This window comes from Prionailurus bengalensis, chromosome A2, assembly GCF_016509475.1.
Source record: "Prionailurus bengalensis isolate Pbe53 chromosome A2, Fcat_Pben_1.1_paternal_pri, whole genome shotgun sequence".
Taxonomy (NCBI): Eukaryota; Metazoa; Chordata; class Mammalia; order Carnivora; family Felidae; genus Prionailurus; species Prionailurus bengalensis.
Genome location: NC_057348.1, coordinates 34,991,462 through 35,011,342, shown reverse-complemented (window position 1 = coordinate 35,011,342; position 19,881 = coordinate 34,991,462). Strand labels below are relative to the sequence as shown.

Below are 19,881 nucleotides of genomic sequence, written 5' to 3'. Positions count from 1 at the left end.
ATTCTTTGGTTATCTGCTACGTTGCCAGGCATTGTGTAAAGTCTATATGTAGATCACATCCTTGGATTCTCCCAATAACTTGTGAGTATTTACTATTGTCGTCTTCATTTTACAGGTGGAAAAAAATGGAGGTTTAGAGAGGTTGACTTTTAAATTTTTACACAGCTAAGTAGAATTGTTGAACCTGAATTTAGATCCAGGAACCCTAATGCTATACAGTAGACCCCAGACACCCTTGCAGCCCTCTGTTGGAGACACTCCTGTCTTTAGTAACAGTAACACCGAGAAGGTAGGGGCCGGTATTGCCTTTGACTTCACAGAATTCCTCTGTGACTTTTGTACCCCATCAGTTTGGATTGCTTTCTTTTTTAACAGGCAAAATAAAAGTATTGAGAGAATACACCAATGGAGGGGGCTTTGTTTTATTACAAGATAATCAGGTGTGTTAAGTCACAAAAACATTTGATTGTGGAGGTAGTAAAAGGAATTGTCCTTGAAGCTGTTAATCCTTGTAAACTACCAGGTGGGTGTAGCCTGTCCTAGCTCAAAATGGGAGGTTTTTGCTATTAATGCTTTTATTGAGCCATTATCTTTTTTCCATTTTAATTGGCAGCCAGTTACCCTGGAAGTCATCATCAGGAATTCTGGTCCAGTTTGAAAGTGGATAGTTTGCCTTCTCTTTGACCACTGTCACCTCCCTCTTTTCCCAACCTCTTTCACTCCCACAGTGTGGAATGGCTGAGGATAATGCACAGTCATCCTCAGGTGGTGTGGGTAGAGCTACAGCCCTGGCTGCATCCTGTGCTCAAATTCACACTATGTCATCTTAGACAAGGGACTGACTTTGAGTTTCATTGTCCTGATCTCTAGGAATAGTATCACCTGCAGAGCAGGGGGCTTATGTGAAGATTAAATGAGATGTGCTGTATTAAGTCCTTTGAACAGTTCTTGGGACAAAGTCATTGCTGAATATGAAGTATCTTTAAAACACATAACGACAACCCCAACTGCCATAGTAACAGTATTAAGAGTCGTGAGGACACTGGAGGACGCATAGCCCTGTATCCCAGTGCCACTGTACGAAACACCAGACAACCCAGCATCTAGCTTTCTTCCCAGCTCACTTTCCCTCCTCTGCAGGCTGCCACAGGACTGGAGTGGTCCCAGCCTCGGTGTTGGGGGAGGGAGGCCTGTGCTGGTACAAGCCTCAGCCTGCCAATGAGGCCTGAAGTTGAGCAGCTCCAGATGGAGTCGAGTGACGCCTTCTCTGCCAGGAAACGTGGTGGACAGCCAGGGCCATTCGCGCCAGGCAACAGCCGTAGATATATCAAAAGGGAGACAGGCAAAAAGTAAGGGAACATGAAGACCCTGGGACTAAACAAATGTTACAAACATAAACAAAAACATGGTGTGTGTCTGTGGCAGGCAAATGCTATCTAGGATCCAGGGATAGTTATTTTACGTACAAAATGGTGGTGCCTCTTGGTGGTGGCAGGGCAGTGCCAAATGTCTGTTGAGTTTGGGCTGCTCTTGAAGGCATCTGACCTTTCGTTTTCGTTTTTGTTTTGTTTTATTTTGTTTTTGAAGAGAGAATGGGAGCAGAGGATCTGAATTGAGCTTTGTGCTGATAGCAGCGAGCCCAATATGGGGCTCGAACCCATGAGCTGTGAGATCATGACACGAGCTGAAATCAGATGGACACTCAACTGACTGAGCCACCCACGTGCCTCTTTTTAAAATTTTATTGGAGAGAGAGAGAGAGAGAGAGAGAGAGCTGGGGGTAGAGAGAGAAAATCCTAAGCAGGCTCCACTTTCAGTGCAGATCCCCACTTGGGGCTCTATCCCTCCACCCTAGGATCATGACCTAAGCCAAAATCAAGAGTTGGACACTCAACTGTCTAAGCCACTCAAGTGCCCTCATCTGACCTTTTTGAATTAATATGATCTTGTATGTTCTCATTAACCACGAGCACATTTTATTTATCTTGTCTGAATGATTGGAAACAATACAAGACATAGGTATCGGAATGTGTTCTTAATACTTACAAAAGTCAGTAGCAGCAGATTTATTGTTTATTATGAAAATTATTTTGCCCAGTGGACAGCATATTTATCATTATGATATCACATGCCATGAACTTGGTATTTAAGAGATAAGTGTAATTAAAAGCCAATACAAGTAAGGATGCTACGAGTAAGTTTAAGCCAGGCATTGTATTGTGTTAAATATTTTACATAATTTACATGCAGCTTTTTCTTAATTTATCCTTCGTATAGCAACTCTGTGAGGTAAGTGCTAATTTTATCAGCGTTCTCTCACAGATGAGAAAATTGAGGCTCTCTTCTGTAGTCAAGGTCACTCAGCTGGCTAGTAAGGGGCAAAGCCTGAGTTCTGATCCAAAACTTCTGACCTATGAACTTATCCACTGTACTCTAATCACCTCCAGTGTGTTGTCTTCGTTAGGAGGGGCTTGAGAGGGATGGTACATTTATGTACATAGACACTAGAGGATTTAAGGATTCTGCCTGTACCTCTTAGAATGTTGGTGCTGGAGGGCATCTCCAGAGGGCGCCACACCCTCTTTAGTCACCCTTCAGGATCCTGGCACTTGAGGCACAGTGACTCGTCCTGAGTCTTATCGAGATGAATCTTACGTTACTTGCCTGGACCAGATGCAGCTAATTCTGGCAAGCAGAGATACATGTGGCCCCCAGGCCCGCAATGCTGTGACTGTCTTTGTGCCAGAGCGTCAGCTGCAGCGTTGAGAAATGGCATTGTTTACCCCAGCCTCCACCGTGAGTCAATCCTCCCGTGGTGTGAAGTGGTGTGGTAAGGCCAGTATAGCTGAATGGCAGTGTTCTGTGTACATCTTAGGCACTGAGAAAATCTAATGCATAGTAAGCTCATTTCAGAAATAGCTGTTATTATATGTGGGACTTAAGAAACAAAACAGATGAACATAGAGGAAGGGAAGGAAAAATAAAGATGAAACAGAGAGGCAAACCCTAAGAGACTCTCAACTATAGAGAACAAACAGAGTTGCAGGAGGGGTGTTGGGTCGGGGGATGGGCTAAATGGATGATGGGCATTAAGGAGGGCACTTGTTGGGATGAGTACTGGGTATTATATGTAAGTGATGAATCACTGGGTTCTTCTTCTGAAACCGGTACTACATTATATGTTAACTAACTTGAATTTAAATTAAAACTTAAAAAATAGCTTTTATTTTCTCCTATTTATAGAAATCCTACATGTTCCCTGTAGCAGATTTGTAGTCAAAAAGAAGAAAAAGTTAACCATAATCCTCCCCTCTAGTCAGAGTTAATACCTTGGTATATTTTATTCCCAATCTCTCCTCAGTATATATGTTGTATTTAATGTTATAAATTTTGGGTTAGAGCACGCTTCTTCCCCTACCCTGGCCTCATCTGACAGTAATACCGTTACTGTGCTTACCAGGTCAAATAAACATTTTTTTAAATCTGAAAATAGTTTTTCTCTGATTATAAATGACATAAGAACTCGTTGTAAGATGGGGCACCTGGGTGGCTCAGTGGGTTGAGCATCTGCCTCTTGGTTTCGGCTCAGGTCATGATCTCACGGTTCGTGGGTTTGGGCCCCAAGATAGGCTCCACACTTTCTCTCTCTCTCTCAAAATAAATAAATAACCTTAAAAAAAATAAAGAAGGAAGTAAAAATCATTTGAACTTTAACCCATATAGATAACCTTCTGATGATGTGGGGTTTTTATCATTTCAGATTTTTAGGCATTTATATCTGTATTTTCTAAAGTTTCCAAAAGGGTAATGCACTCTAGTTTGTGACACAGGTATGTTTTGTCTTTTAATCTTCTCAATACTTTCCGGTAGTTTTCCTTCAAATACATTGCAGGCTTATCAAAAGTCTGGAGTCCCATGATGTTAAGCTTTAGGCAAGTGATGTTGATATTGGCAGTACAGAAAAACTTTGGCTTAGAGATTGTCATTTTCATCACTCCATCACTTAAGCACCAGACCAAGGCTCCAAGCATCATCCTGGCTTTTCAGGTGTAGATATCCCTAGGAGAATTCCCTCCTTTCAAAATGGAATAGCCACACCAAGATACCAGCACCGGTGTGGGGCAAGGAAACACCTTTGGTGCAGCTATTATGGGTAGTTTTCTCTGAGCTTATAAAACATCACTGTTGTAAAAATTCACGTAATAATATAGTTGTTTTCAAAAAGCTATATATGTTCATGGTTAAAAAGAAATCCCCTTTGAGACCAGCACTTTGCATATCACTCAATTAGGAACGTTTCAAACGAGGTTCTGATTTGGAGGTGGTAGCAGGAGGAGCTGATTCCTTTTTTACACAGCCGCGACTAGTCGCAGATCTGTTGGGTGTCAACGATAGGCCAGGCATTGACCTTTGTGCTGAGGTGTATGAATTCAGTATTTTACTATGATTAGTTAGCAAAGTCTTAAGAGACTTAAGATCTCCATTGTCAGTGTGCTTCTATTTAGATATTTTGTCCTAAAGACACTCTAGTAATATGTTTTCAGCAGTAGTAATGCATTTCGTGATTGGAATTTGAATCATATAGATATATGCATTTGTCAAAATTTACTGAATGGTGCACTTCAGATTTGGACATTGCACTTCATGTATATTTTCTCTCTCTGCCAAAAGAACCATAAACAAATATCAAACTTTAGCTATTGACACACGTGCTGAAGAGTTTAAGGGTAACTGTACTGAAGTCTGCAACTTTCAAGTGCAGGTAAAAGATAAGGTGGCTCTGATGATGGAGAGATGTGTGATAAAGCAAGTCTAGTGAGATGTGAGCAGTTAAGGAATCCAATGGTGAGTATGTGGATGTTTACTTCTTGGTGTTAAAATATTTTATGTGATAGGAAATTGTCATAATAAAATGTTTGGGGGGCAAACCCAGTAACGAGGCTGTATCTGAAGGGGTTAAAGCACAGTCTCTAGAATTATCTTTCTGGCTTAAAATTCTGACTGCTTCTTGCTAGCTGCGTGACTCCATCTAACGAAACCTCAGTTGGATTATTTGTTGAATAGGGCCAATGAGTACACTTAGCACAAATCTCATTCCATAGTAAGCTCCTAACAACCACTATGGTTATGATTTCACAGATTCAAGGAAGTGATGATTATAAATGAATGACCAGAGGCTGAGGTCGCACTGTGTGCCACCATATACTGAGGGCCCACTATGTGCCACTCTCATTTGGCCATTTTCAGGAGAATGAGGCAGTCGCATTCTGCATCGTGCTGTGTGTGTTCTTCAGTGGAAACTTCCACACAAGTGGAGGTGTGAGGAATGTGATTAGCAAAACTGAGAGTGGCTTCATTAGGTTTGACAGAACGCTTCCCTGGCTCTGTTGCTCCTCCTTGGCCTGGCATCTCCTTTAAACTAGAAGGCGTTTCAGAGAAGTGGCATCTGCTCTGTTAGACACTGTGGCATTTCTGAGTCGATATTAATTTAGTTCATCGTAAAAATTACTCCCTTTGTGTGAGGCCAGGCCATCTCCTATTTGGGGGCTTAGCCTGTTTTTGCTCTAAGGACCTGTGTCCTGGGAAATTCTTCTAAGGTGTCAGGATCTCCCTCCCTTCCCAGAGTCGAATCATGTTTATGCATTATGACAGCCTGTTCCAACCTGGCGCTGGGAGGCCAGGAGAAAGGGTCAGGAACCTGGAAGAGGCTGCAGCTGGGTCTAAATACACAGCAGTAGGGGGATGGGAGGAGAAAATTTCGGATAGTTCTGTGGATGTGCTGTTTACTGCTGGATGTCTGATATTGTGCTGCTCTGAAGTCGGGTGGAAAACAGTAAAAAAAAAAAAACAAACTATGGTGTTGAGGGTAAGTGTGGGATATAGAACAAATATTGGCCACATTCTGAAAGGAGAATGAGCTGTTAGTGGGTAGGAGGAGTAGACTTGGATGCTAGCTTTCCAGCTGCAGTGATGAAATGTCAATCTTCCAAGTAGATGTCTTGGAATGATTGGGATTTCCAAGGGTATCTTCATACTGGACTGCTTGATTCGTCAAGTATGAAAGAGGACTCAATTTCTCTGCCTCATTGATACTATTGGAAAACTACTTAGAACATGCCAGAATTTTCTTTGAGTTTTACCAGATATGGATGCTAGCTCTTGGGTATTTTTCTGTGTTGTTGTAGGTGTTACCCTTCCAAAGTCAACTCCAAAAGTCTTATTATTTTTCCCCAGGAGTAAAATGAATAGCAGCTTATTAATTTGTTAATTTCCTATTTGTGACACTTGGCCTGGCTCCCTCTGAATGGGAGCTATGAATTCTTGGTGAAACCAGGCATTTGTTTATAAAGATGGAGAAAGTCCTATCCAAAGAGACTGTTTTAGCTTGAATGTTTCAGAAATAATCAGAAAAGAAGACAGTCCAAGAACATAGATCTAGGTTTTGTGATTTATGAGGTCTGGCGTAGGATAGGTTAATATATCAAGCACTCTAATTCACAGGGATTTAAGGTTATAAGTCCTTATTGGGGAGTGGTTCTGAGGAGGAGGTGATAGGAGGTGGAATTTGAAGTCATTGCTGATGTCTCTGACTGAACGGATGGACCTGTTCAGAACGAAGTCAGTTACCTCAGATACAGTTGAGCATGCGCTTGAGGAACTTGGACATATTCACAAGGAATAGGGGGACAAAAGGAGGAAGAGAAAAGGATGGAGGAAGAAAGGAAGGAAACCAAAGAGAGCTCTCATAAAAGGAAACAGTATTTCTCAGGCCTTCACAATCCTTGAAAGTCAGCCCGATATGAACCCTTCCCAGTTCCTGGAAACTGCGTGCTTTCACCCTCCAGGATGCAACCTAAACTCTTCTTTGTGTTTAACATTCAAGCAATAGACTGAGATTTCAGGCACAATGAATGGATCCAGACAGGCAATAAAAGAGCAAGACGCTGCAATTTAAAACTCAATGCAGTTTGGAAGGGACATAACAAACTATTCTGGACCTCAGTAGACGTGTGTGTCGTGGGCAAGTGGTTCTGAGGCCCTCCATCTCTCTGGACGTGTGTCATTCCTGGCTTCTGTTCAACTCCAGTGTGTCAGAAACCACTTTACCACTCCACCGTGGGAAGGAAAAACCTTCTGGGTTCCTTCTTACGGCAGCACCACTGAGCCGTTGTTCGGAATTCTGTGACTACAGTACTTGGATTGTAGCAGATTTTAAGTCTGGAATATGTGTTTATTTGCAGGTTGGGAAGGGGTGGACATATCCTTTATTATTGCTGCTGTTAACGGCTTAGTTTGAATCTCACTGACCCCTTGGGAGCTTTCATAGGATCCCTGTTTGAGAGTTAGCTTACCTGCTTCAGGTTTTGTTTTTTTTTTGTTTTTTTTAAGACCTCTGTGATAAAATTATGGGAGATCTTAAAAGCAGTTAGGGCAAAATAAATTTAACAAAGGCCATAAATGTGTTTTTCTGTTTATTTTCTGTTCCTTTTTTTTTTGTTTTTTTATTTTTTTTAACGTTTTATTTATTTTTGAGACGGAGAGACAGAGCATGAACAGGGGAGGGTCAGAGAGAGAGAGGGAGACACAGAATCTGAAACAGGCTCCAGGCTTTGAGCTGTCAGCACAGAGCCCGACGTGGGGCTTGAACTCACGAACCGCGAGATCATGACCTGAGCCGAAGTCGGCCGCTTAACCGACTGAGCCACCCAGGCGCCCATATTTTCTGTTCTTGAATATAGGGAAATAAACTTTAATATGGACAGATTTTTCTGAAGATCCGAAATAACAAATGTGAGTGACTTACAGTGCTGAATGTTGGCATGCTTTACTGGTTTGTTTGAGGCGGTGCTATAATGATTTCTAATTTAAATAGATAACCAAGAAGCCAAGCAAATACAGACAGAAAAGCAAAGTAGCCTTTGTCCGTTGTGGATGCCTTTAGGTCTTCTCTTCCTAGCCTTGTCTGTCTGGAAAACAAGTCTCTTCCTTGTGACATCGATCAGCCCTCCTTTATGGCTCTTCTGTTCTCTCCTGCCTCGCTCAACGTGGCACCATTTCCCCTGCTCACTACACTGCGTTCTTAACATTTATTACAGTGATAATATTTTTCAGTAATTGTTTGTTTGTGTCTCTTCTGTCCAGGAAGTTTTAAGTTTCTGAAGGCATGGACTCTGACTTTTTTTTTTTAAATCTTTGAATTCCCACAGAGTAGGTCCTCAGTAGCTGTTTAAAATGGGCAGGACATTTTCCTGCCACTGTCATTTTTCTTGCATGACACTTTAGGGAGTCATGTTGTTAGATGTTGAGCCGTGTTTTCTGAAGATGTCTTCTGGAGGCCTCTGCAAATATGACATCCCTGCCCCATATGATAAAGTTATAAAGGCTGATACAGAGAGGAACATTGAAATATTCAAGACAAGCTACTGTGGACAACTTCCTGTGTTTATCTCACACTTTAAACTCTTTTTATTTATTTTTAATACAACATGTGATAATTGGGGAAAAAAAATGTAAATCAGTACTGAAAAGATGTAATGCTCCCCCCATGATGCCACTGCTTGCCCCTTCAGATAACCTCAGTTAACAGTTCAGTTATTATGTTCACTTAGACTTCATTATGAGTATATAACTAGTCACAAATGTGAGTATTCATTTTTTTAAAATATTAATCATTAAGGTCTGTTTAGAGTGTATAGTGTATGTGGGCTTATTCCCAAGTTCACACATAAAGATATATTTAGTCATTGTCAATGGACCTATAGTATAGTATTATTTCATTATGTGGCTATATAAAATTTATTTTTTCTAATCCCAAATGTCCACATAGTGATAGTTTGGTTGTCGTCAAGTGTTTCAATATAATTACACTGCAGTGAAAAATCCTTCTTTCTGTAGTGCATTTTCACAGAAGTGGGATTGCTCTACCCACAAATTTTCTGTGAGCCCTGGGTAGGTGGACCTCCTAATTGAGAACGTTGCAGATGCTTTTTAACCATGACTTTTTCCGTGACTTTTTCTGGAGCATGGAACCAGGTACCCAGTGATTTGCATTGGGCTCAGAGGTCTGAGAAGGATTTTGAGTGCACTCCCCGATTAGGAAATCACATACATTAGGCCTGTCTAGAGAAAGGGTCGCTTGGGAGCAGAGCTTGTTAGAGAGTGGAGGGGCTCTGTGAGATGATCTTTGTGAGGAAAGGAGGTGACCGGGCAGTGTAGAAGGCCCAGACATCACAGGTTTAGGGTGTGGCGGTGCCTGACTGCACCATTCTCCCCCAGAGAGAGTGTGTGTCAGGAATAGAGACTGCCCTGCCAAGGGAAAAGCTGGGTCACTAGGGGCTCAGCTGCTCTCCTTGAGCGTTCACGGGAAGGTGAAAGATCCTCCTTGATGGTAGCGGGGGAGAAACCTAGAGGAACTGGCTGTGGTGTGACCATGGGGTGCAGAATGACAGCAGACAGCAGAGCAGAATCCAGACAGCAGCACGTGGCACCTCTCACCAAATGGAAGGCTCCCCGGAGAAACCTATGTACCCAGACAAAATAGAAGACAACCTTTCTAATCAAGAAAGTTGGAGATCTCAGAATGCTAGTTATATTTCTGTGAAATATTTCTGTAAATACAGGTGTAGGTGGGCAATGTGTATGTTACATTTTAAATTCCATAGTCCTTCCTGTTGCTTCTGAAAGTAAAACCTTCATTTTATTATATCAGTTTATATTTATATCATTTCTCAGTATTACCATCTTTCCCCCTCCTCTTGTTCATCACTGGTTAAAGATCCACAAGAGGTTTGTTTTTTGTCTGTATTCAAAGGTAGCTTCCAGGTGTCTGCTGCTGCAAGAGGGGGTCTCTAACCCTGGGGTTCTCAAGCCACCCCAAGAAGTTTAGAGGTGTTAATTCTGTATTTGCAACACTTGGGGTCTCTTCCACTTGTTACTCCCATCTGTGGTAATTATTACTGTGTAAGCCTGATTAAGCTAGAACTACATTTCCCAGAATCCCCTTCTGTATAATTCCTGGTTAGAGTGGGCTAAATGAGAAGTTTGCACAGAATTTGGAAAGCAACCATTACGCTGTGATGGACAGATGGACAGATGTAGAAATGCTGGCAAGGTGGTCCCGCTCATCCTTGCTCATATCTGTTCCATACCCATCCTCTGACCCTGCTGATGAACATTGACCCAGACCTGTCATGAGGCCTGTATCCACCCTACAGCTCCTGGGTGTGCTTTCTTTCACTGGTGACCCCTGTGATCCTCTAGCCCTCACTTTCAGACCTTTTCTTTCTCAGCATCTCCCCCAATTTTGTCAGCTTTTTGTTCCTTGTGACAAATCCCTTATTCATAACTCATAGTGGTTCTGCTTCCCTAATTGAACCCTGACTGAACATATCTTTGCTTTGAAAATCAGAAAGAAGATGATTTCTTTATTTTATTTTATTTTATTTTATTTTATTTTATTTTATTTTATTTTATTTTATTTTAAGTAATCTCTACATCAAACTTGGGGCTCAGGCTCATGACTCCTCCATGAGTCATGTGCTCCACAGACTGAGCCAGCCAGCTGCCCCAAAAATGGTTTCTGATAACTAGTTTTCCTTTATCCTTCTTTCACTTCAAGTGCATCACAAAATACTGTAGAAATGCTGTTGGGGTTCATAAATGCTTTTAATCTTCTGTGGCTGTTTTCAGGATCTGTTGAAGCTGCAGATGTTATACACAAATCTTTATTATCAATGTATATTATAAATTTGTCCCATAATCTGTACAAAACACTGTATAGATTTCGTCTGGAAATTTCTTCTTCTGAAGAAACTGTTTTTTTCCTCAAAAGTTGCCATTTTTTTTCCACGTAGCTTCATTTGCAGGAGATCTGTTTCATGTCCTCTGGTTGCAATCTTATAATATTAGAGATTCTTTGATAACACAGGTGTCTAAATAAATGTGGTCTTTTTACCATCAATGTTAAGAGGTTCTGCCCTAATGGTTTCTTACAGAAATATATATCTTTTAATTTGATAGGCAAAATGTAAGATTGTTTTAGTAGTCTTAAGCTATAGAAATAGTAAGATACCACAACTGAATTGAGCCTTTTCTGAAGTAATTTTTATCTAGCTTTAAAAATTTTATCACCAACAAAGTCTGTGTCAATGGTTATGAAAATAATTAATAACATCAGTGACAAGATCAGAAGAGTAGGCTAGTTTATCATTAGAGATTTTAATGAGAAGTATAATGTAATAAATATACAATATTTTTTAAGTTTGGCAATCTGAAAATACAATGTCAAACTTTAAGAATTTGTATAGGAACTAAAATTAAAATTATTCACTTGAAAGCAAAAGTGTGTTGTCTTATGATATAATTATCTCCTTTATAATCAACAATCTGTTCCAAATGGCAGTATCATGCCCCTACACTATCCAGATGAAGGAAGTACTTTAGATAAAGTGGAATTAATTGACTACTGTGTTTGATAGGAACTTTAGGATTTAAAACTTACATAAAAGCTTTATCAGTAAAAGATTTCTTAATGTAAAATAATGTCTCCCTAAACAGCTTCCTAATTTGTATCACAAAACCCTTGTCCTAGAGATGGCTCTAGTTCCATCTTTTACTTTAAAAGTGACTATTTCAGGTGTGTGTAATTTGAATCTTCTTGGGTAGCAGTCTGGTGGGGAGCCAAGTATCTGTAATCCCAATTCAATCAATGGATGTGACCAATGATGAAATAGTTTATTCTGACGCCTTTCATGTTTGAAATTTTCTGTTCCAGTACTGGGCGAACCCACATCAGACATGTTGAAAGGTGAAATAATTGTTTTAGTTTCAGAGATGACATTGGGCATATGGAAAGAGTGATTGCAATATTGTCTCATTCCCGGTGACCTAATTACAACTTGAGGAAATAGGACTCCATCTACAGCAGCTATTATAATAATCGAAGATAGGTAATTCTCCAATTTTAGGTTTGGGTTCTGGGGTCATAATGAAGTCACAGAAGTTAACTCATTTTCTTTGGGAAATTGGCACTTAGGCACTTATCACCGTATAATTGTATGTCCTTTATAAAGGTTCCTCTTTCTGTAGTATCTTTCAGCTCTTTTCATGCATCACCTTCCTCCTTCTTCTTGCCTTCCAGTAATAGGTCAATTTGAAATACATTGTAACTTTCTCAATTAAGAATCCTATCAAACCTCATGAAAGGTGATCACCGTGCTGGAAATTATGCCATGCAATTGTGCTGAAAACTGGATATTCCAATTTTGCTCCAGTCAGTGAACCATGGAAATCACAGTTCCCCCAAGAAAGCCAATGTTACTGACTTGAAATAGATGGTTACCTTAGTAGTTTCCAGGTATATACTGCTGCATTTGCATTTAGGAAGCTATTATATATTTTGTTAATGTTTATGTATTTTTGGGAAAGAAGGGCACAGAGAAGGAGACAGAGAATCCCAAGCAGGCTCCACCCTGTCAGGGCAGAGCCCCGTGCCTGAGCTCCGAGCTGCCACTGACCAAACCCCATGAAATCATGACCTGAGCTGAAATCAAGAGTGGGCGCTCAACTGACTGAGCCACCCACATGCCCCGGAAGCTGTTATATTTTTGAAGAGAGCAATGTTGAATTCACTAAACTATTTTAAATAGATAGCTGAAAATAACATTCTTACTGATATTCCTGATAAACATTTTCACACATATACTAGGTCCTTTTGCATTATGGTTCTGAACTGTGTCTTATAAGCACTCTTTTGCATAAATGTATTTTCAGAATGCTGTCTCTGAAAAGCACAGTGAACCAGTTTTACAAAGCTTGTCTAATTGAAAACATTTCTTATTTATTCTCTTTAGGTTATGCTTTTCTTAATGAATTTAATTTTTTTCTTTGTATATTTAATAATGCTTCTAAGAATGTTTGTTTTCCAGCATAGGACCATAAGAATTGGCATAAAACTTTGTTATTGTAATTAGAATGAAACTTGTCGTAAGAAATGAAAGGAAAATATTTGAAAAAGTATTGTTTTAATGTGGCTAATAGAGTCAAACAAGACCATGGTGTGGGGTTTTTTTTGAGGGGGGGGGGCTTTCTAAATGGCTATAAATATTGTTCTCATAAGAGATTTGGTAGTTGAGAATCTTACATATTTATAAGCTTGTCAAATATGTCACAGTGCTTTTTCTCCTAAAATATATATAAATCATAGTAAACTGGTTTCCATCTAACCAAGAGGAATCCTAGTCGTGAGCACTGTTCATTATCAGAAACTAAACAGAAAGGGAACAAAATAAAGTGAATGCATTGCACATTTACGCTGCTGCATATAAGAGTAGTAGTTAAGGATAAGGAGTTTGGAGTTATACATACCTGGAATTTTCCACCTCAGAGTCCAGCACTATGGTTATCAGTACAGAAGTGTAATCTGTTTCCATACAAAAGCTATTAGAGTAGATGTTATTTCTCCCTCCATCTCTTTTTTTAGCTTGTTACCCCTAAAGTATGGTTAAATCATCTTATGGTAGACAAACATTGGATTTCGTGTCTGAGATATTCTTCTGTAATTTTGCTTGGGATTAGGAGAGTGACGTGAAAACCCAAAAGCAATCCAAAAATGTGTGTATTTGGCGAAATCAGATTTATTTTAAATAGAATGGAAACAGTGACTGTGTGAATCAGCTTGGTTAATACTGGATGAGAAGAATAGCTACTGTTCAGTAGGATTTGGCTGCTTAATTTTCTCCCCTCCGAATAAATAACTGAATTAAATTACTTCACGTGAGTTGCAGTCAAGATGAGACAAACTTGCTTTCTTTTAGGCTATTGATGTACTATACTGATTTAACATCTGAGATCTAATAAGAAGAGAAGATTTTAGTGAGCTTATTTTCGGCCTGGGGTGTAAGTTGCAGGAGACATACCTAGATGGGATACAGTTTTTTCCTTTGTCTTTTGCCATTTGTCCCAGTATAGCTTCACAGTGCCCAAAATGGTTGTTTGGTCTACCAGCTTGGTGGCATGGAATCCTTTGACACGTGGTCAAATGGTGACACATGTAATTGACAACCACTTCATTGAGGCTACAACTGTTTCTTTGTCTTGATGGTTCATGCTTAAGGCTGATTTAATTAAGCATATCTAGTGCCAATTAACGATGCCCAATTAGGTATTCTGTCTGGCTTTCAAGTGTTGCTGCTGGAGATCTAGAGAAAAGCATCTCTTTCTTCTGGATGACAAGCATGTGAAAATTGATAATGGCAATGGAATGCTGGTTATCCTTTTTAAATAATTTGAAGGGATCACAATTAAAAATTTGAGTAGACCGTATTTTTTCTATTTGATGGCTCCAAAAGAGAAATAGGAAGTGTCTTCCTATATACCTTTATTTTTTTGGTTAATTGCTAAAAATAATTAGCGATGATAGTTACCATATTTTGACTTCTTTTTATTTTTTTATTTTTTTATTTTTTTAAATTTTTTTTTTCAACGTTTATTTATTTTTGGGACAGAGAGAGACAGAGCATGAACGGGGGAGGGGCAGAGAGAGAGGGAGACACAGAATCGGAAACAGGCTCCAGGCTCCGAGCCATCAGCCCAGAGCCTGACGCGGGGCTCGAACTCCCGGACCGCGAGATCGTGACCTGGCTGAAGTCGGACGCTTAACCGACTGCGCCACCCAGGCGCCCCTTGACTTCTTTTTAATGTGCCAGGCATTGAGATAAGCACTTTACCTACTATATTTCACTTACTCTTCACATCATCCTAACACTATAGATTATTATAGCCATTTTACTGACAGGCATATCACTTTTCCCTTTCTGAGCCTCAGTCTCCTCCGGTCTACAAAGAAAGTGATAGGCAGAGTGAGAGATTTTAGGTCTGTTTAACTCCACAGTCCGCGCTCTTACTGCTGTTCTTAGGCGCAATAGCCAAGATACGAAATAAATTCGTTTTACTTGGTTTCTTTCCTGGTGAGTTTCTGGTAATGAGCTGTCATCCCAACTTGCTCTTTACTCAGGTTGATGTGAGCCAGTTTATCCTAAGACATGGGTTTGACTGATGTTGTGATGGTTCATATCTAGGGCAGCAACAGGTGTAGGAGGACATCGAGGGCAGCAGAGAAGGAGCCATGCTTGCTTCTGGGAGAAGGTGAAGCCTGGTTTTCTGAGTGTTAAGAAAACTTAGGGGAAGGGAAGACCAACGAATAAAGACCAAGAACTTTCATAATCTGACTACCTCAGCTGGAGTAGCTGTCTTACCCAGTGCTGTCATAATGTCAAATCTTGTTGTAGCTCCTTGTTGCCTTCATGACAAAACCCTCTGTGGCTCCTTCTCTTTGAACCTTTGCCTGCTTGTCTTGAGTAAGAAGAACAATAATAGAAATAACTGAAACAGCCAACGCTTACAGAGCCCTCCACCTTCCATGAATGGTGGCTGACACCAGCAAACTTATTATTATTATTCACCCACATCTGCCTGAGTGGAAATAATCCTTTTGATTCTTTAGAAGATAGAAAGGTATTAAAATGAACTAAATGGTCATGGCAGTAGCCTTTCATTAATCATATGACTTTCAGGCTCTTGGGATAAAGTATTTACATGTATTGTCTAATTCTTAAACCAGTCCTCATCATTTTTTCACAGTTGGGTAAACGGAGTCTCAGAGACATTTAGTAACTTGTCAGGTGTCGTCACCTTGATGAGGGACAGAGTCCTGATGGAAACCCAGTCTGCAGATTCTAAACCTGGTGTGTTAAACCAGAAGGCTATTAGAGCCTTATAGAAGATTGACTTAGTTTTCTGATGTTAGACAAAGAGGAACGACAAACAGAGGGTGCCAGCTGTGGCTGAAGATGTGTACTGTTTGGTTTATGAAACATGTTTGATTTGAGGGCTGTTTGTTTTTTTTCCTTTTGTGGTTGGGGAGGGCAGTGTCCCTCTTTGTTCAAGACCTTATTTCTGTCACTGGGCTGCTTCATGTATTCAGCTTTCAAGCCAGGCGCATGAAGATGTTTGAAGTTTATGACTCGGGTCTCAAAGGTCAACAACAGGCAGTACCTGCACCCCCCCTCCCCCCCGTTCCTTGAGTATGTCGAGAAACAAAAATTCCACAGCCACCTTCCTCCAGGATGTTTTGTTACCCTGCCACCATTTCAGAAATATTGCTTGCTTTCAGGTTCAATCCATTTCCTCTTCCCTTATCCAGTCCCATCAATATATAGAACAACTGCTCAGAAATCTGGTGGTTTCCAAGAATACAGTTATTAACTGCTCTCTTTGCATCTTGTCTTAAACGTCTCCCCTATGTAATCCAGTCTTCCCTTCGACATCTCAGCCGGCTGACAGGTAGTTAGTTCTTCTGACTGGCAGATTGGTGCCTCAGCCACATGGGAGTGTCATTACACAGTAAAATTAATACCTCCAGCCTGGATTTATTTAGCATCTTCTGACACTCAAAAGAGCAAGGGAACACATGCCTTGCTTTCTCTTGGGATGGTTGAGTATTAGATTAAACTGGTAGGAAATATTTTAATGCCCTCGATAAAGACTTTGTATTTAGGTGCATTGATGTTTTTTTTCTGGACGTTTTTTATGCCTTTATTTTCTAAGTTGGTTTAATAGAGCTTTTACAAACACTTTTGGAAATTAGGTGCATTTCCACGTTCCTTGTTGCTCAAAAACAAAACAACAACAACAGAAAAACCCACTACTGACTCTGGGTTTTCTTTTTCAGATGCAAAAGAAATTGTTTTGAAAGCCCAGATCTTAGCTGGAGGAAGAGGAAAAGGTGTCTTCAGTAGCGGTTTGAAAGGAGGCGTTCATTTAACAAAAGAGTAAGTCTGGAGGTGTTACTTCTCTGTCTCTTGGCTAAGTATTAATGGAAGATCTTACTCATGATTGAAGGGAGCATTGAGAAAAATGGTTGGAGTGGGGTGGGAGCAGAAGGTAGCAAGTAGAGGAAATGAATTATAGGTAGAGGAGGGCTCTGGCAATGCTCCAGTGTTCTTTCTCCCATAAAAGGATTTTTTCCTCACTAATTGGTGAAAAATCTGACACTCCTTCTGCCCTAGACAGTCAGTGATCCATCATAAATGTTGAAAATGATAACACAAAATAAATGCTGTCGCCATATTGTCACTTGCCTATTCTGGAGCCTGCAAGTGGCTCCCCATTACCAGTGGCTTCACTTGTCCCTCCTGTCTGACAGTCTGAACCCTCCCTTATCATGGCCTATCTCTTGTGTCTGCCAGCACTGCCCCTGTGCCTCTCTTCCGTCACATACCTTTTCATTATTTACTTTGAATCATACCCTCTCCCTTATGCCCTCATTGGCCAATACTTCTCACATTACCCAAGTCAGGTTTTTGTTATTCAGCTCTTATCTAAATCTGTTGTGCATTTCAGTATTGTCTTTCTAATGTGACTGTAACTTATTTTGGGGAGAGAGGATAGCAGAGGGAAGCAAGAATCTCCCCTTTCCCTTCCCTTCCCTTCCCTTCCCTTCCCTTCCCTTCCCTTCCCTTCCCCTCTTCCTCCTTCCCTTTCTTTCCTTCCTTCTTCCTTCCCTTTTTTCAATCTTCCTTCCTTCCTTCCTTCCTTCCTTCCTTCCTTCCTTCCTTCCTTCCTTCTTTCCTTCCCTCCCTCCCTCCCTCCCTCCCTCCGTCATATATATTGCTCTCAGTGAGCCTTTGGTACCTTGCTAGGTACCTAGTACATTAGCAGAAAGCCTTGTGGACTCTGTGAGGGTGGAGCTGGACCCTGTGCGATGTGGACACGGGGACATAACATGCACTCTGCTTTAAAATAATTTTCACCGTAGACAATGTTTTTGTTTTTTCTCTTTCCCTTTTCCTTCACTCCTAGCCCTCAAGTTGTAGGCCAGCTGGCTAAACAGATGATTGGGTATAATCTAGCAACAAAACAAACTCCAAAAGAAGGTGTGAAAGTTAACAAGGTAATATGAATGCTTTTGGTCATTTTCTGTGTATGTGTTACAAGAAAAGAAAATCACATTTCATTTTTGACAGTCTGATGAAACAGTGCACTTTGGCCATGTGCCATTTTGTTTTTTAAACTTCTTATAATCTCTTTAGGTTGTGGTATGACTTTGAGGAGAAATAAAAAGGGTTCTGTGATAGTGTGAGTGTTTATCATCGTCAGCATTTAGTAACCGTAGGTGTGGGTGAGTGATCAAAACAACTGCTTTGCCTTTCAGAACATTCTGTTTAAAGCTGGAAAGGGCTTCGTACTTAGCTCTTCCTGCTCAGTGCAGGACATTCTCTGCTCCTCCACAACCCCATTTCATTATGTGTCAGAGTTACCTGTGATGTTGTTTTTCTTTTTTTTTTCAACGTTTATTTATTTTTGGGACAGAGAGAGACAGAGCATGAACGGCGGAGGGGCAGAGAGAGAGGGAGACACAGAATCGGAAACAGGCTCCAGGCTCTGAGCCATCAGCCCAGAGCCTGACGTGGGGCTCCAACTCCCGGACCGCGAGATCGTGACCTGGCTGAAGTCGGACGCTTAACTGACTGCGCCACCCAGGCGCCCCTGTGATGTTGTTTTTCTAAGTGTCACTATACCTTACTTTGAGTTTAGTAGCGTTTAAAGCCATGTTATCCCTGGAATTATGGAGTATTAGTGGTCCTTTGGGGTTCTGAAGTGTATATAGGCTGCACATCATACACACCTGCAGAACTTAGAGCCCTGTGTGAAGTGGCCTGCCTCAGGCATAAAATTGGGGTGGCGCAGTCGAGGCCAGAACCTAAGTCTCCTCCTGTCATTTTGTTTGCTGTACCCCCCTCATCAATGGAAGCACCAGAACTCGCTACCTGATTTGCAGGACCCGGTGCCAAAACAAATGCGGGGACCCTCGTTCAAATTTCAAGTCACTTACAACAAATAATACACCAAGAGACCAAGAGGAGGACCCTTCTGAGTTTCGGCCCCTATAAGTTTGACTATAAGGACAAACCCCAGCCCTGGCAGGCATAGATCGTTGAAAGGCCCTGTCATAATGGTGAAAGGGGGCCCAGCATTTTGGGGAGCAGATTAGATAAGGTTAAAAATATACCCAGGTTCTTCTAGTGTGTTATGCCTGGAGAACCTGAGGTAGTACATTCCGTTTTTAATTTTCAGGGTGAGTTGTGTGGAAAGTTGTTAACATGACGAAAAAAAAAAATCGCTGGGTGGTTTACTTAGCGTACCATGACAGGGTCTATCTTGGTCCCAAAGAGGGAGATGGAAATCCTGGTGGTCCTTAGCTCTTTCACTCTGAGAACATAAAGCTTTTATAAATGTTAGGAAAGCATATTGACAAAACTGGTTATGCTGTTTTCCCTTTACCCCCACTTCTCACAGTTAAGAACTATTTAAAACTCAAAAGTGTTTTGTTTTGATTTTTGTTTGGCCCAACACAGTACTTGTATTTGCCTTTTAAATCTGATGATGAGCCTGTGCCTTTGTTAACTTCTTCAAAATTTGTCCATAGATGACATGATAAGTATTTTTTTGTTTGTAGGAATTCGTTGTTTTATACGAATATATTTCTTTTTAGATTATAGTTTGTGATACTTTTTAAAAGCATGTAAAAAATACCTAAAGCAGATTTGCACTGTGTGGTAATGCATAAAATTAGTTTGTAGATAGGTTTTGAAAGACTGAAGATAAGTGCATTCCTGTACATTGAGTCATTGCTAGGAAACATCTAGAATGATTTACTTTTAAGTAGTGGTTTTTTTTCCCCTGATTGTAAAAGTGATTCACACACATAAAAACTTCCAGTAGTACAGAAATATAGAAATTAGAAAATAAACGTTTCTTGGATTCTCACCACAGTGAAATATCGTTTCTGTCCTTTTTCTGTATAAAATGTATGTTACCCCG

At 40.6% G+C, this 19,881-nt stretch overlaps 1 protein-coding gene across 2 annotated transcripts in view; it reads left to right on the top strand.

The window, feature by feature from the left end:
• SUCLG2 (succinate-CoA ligase GDP-forming subunit beta) overlaps positions 1–19,881 on the top strand; it is a 332,149-nt gene that overhangs the window by 115,710 nt on the left and 196,558 nt on the right. For both annotated transcript variants that reach the window (XM_043587897.1, XM_043587896.1), the window contains exons 3-4: positions 16,730–16,829; positions 17,860–17,950. In XM_043587897.1, the coding sequence (XP_043443832.1) occupies positions 16,730–16,829; positions 17,860–17,950 (191 nt within the window). The remainder of the gene's footprint in view (positions 1–16,729; positions 16,830–17,859; positions 17,951–19,881) is intronic.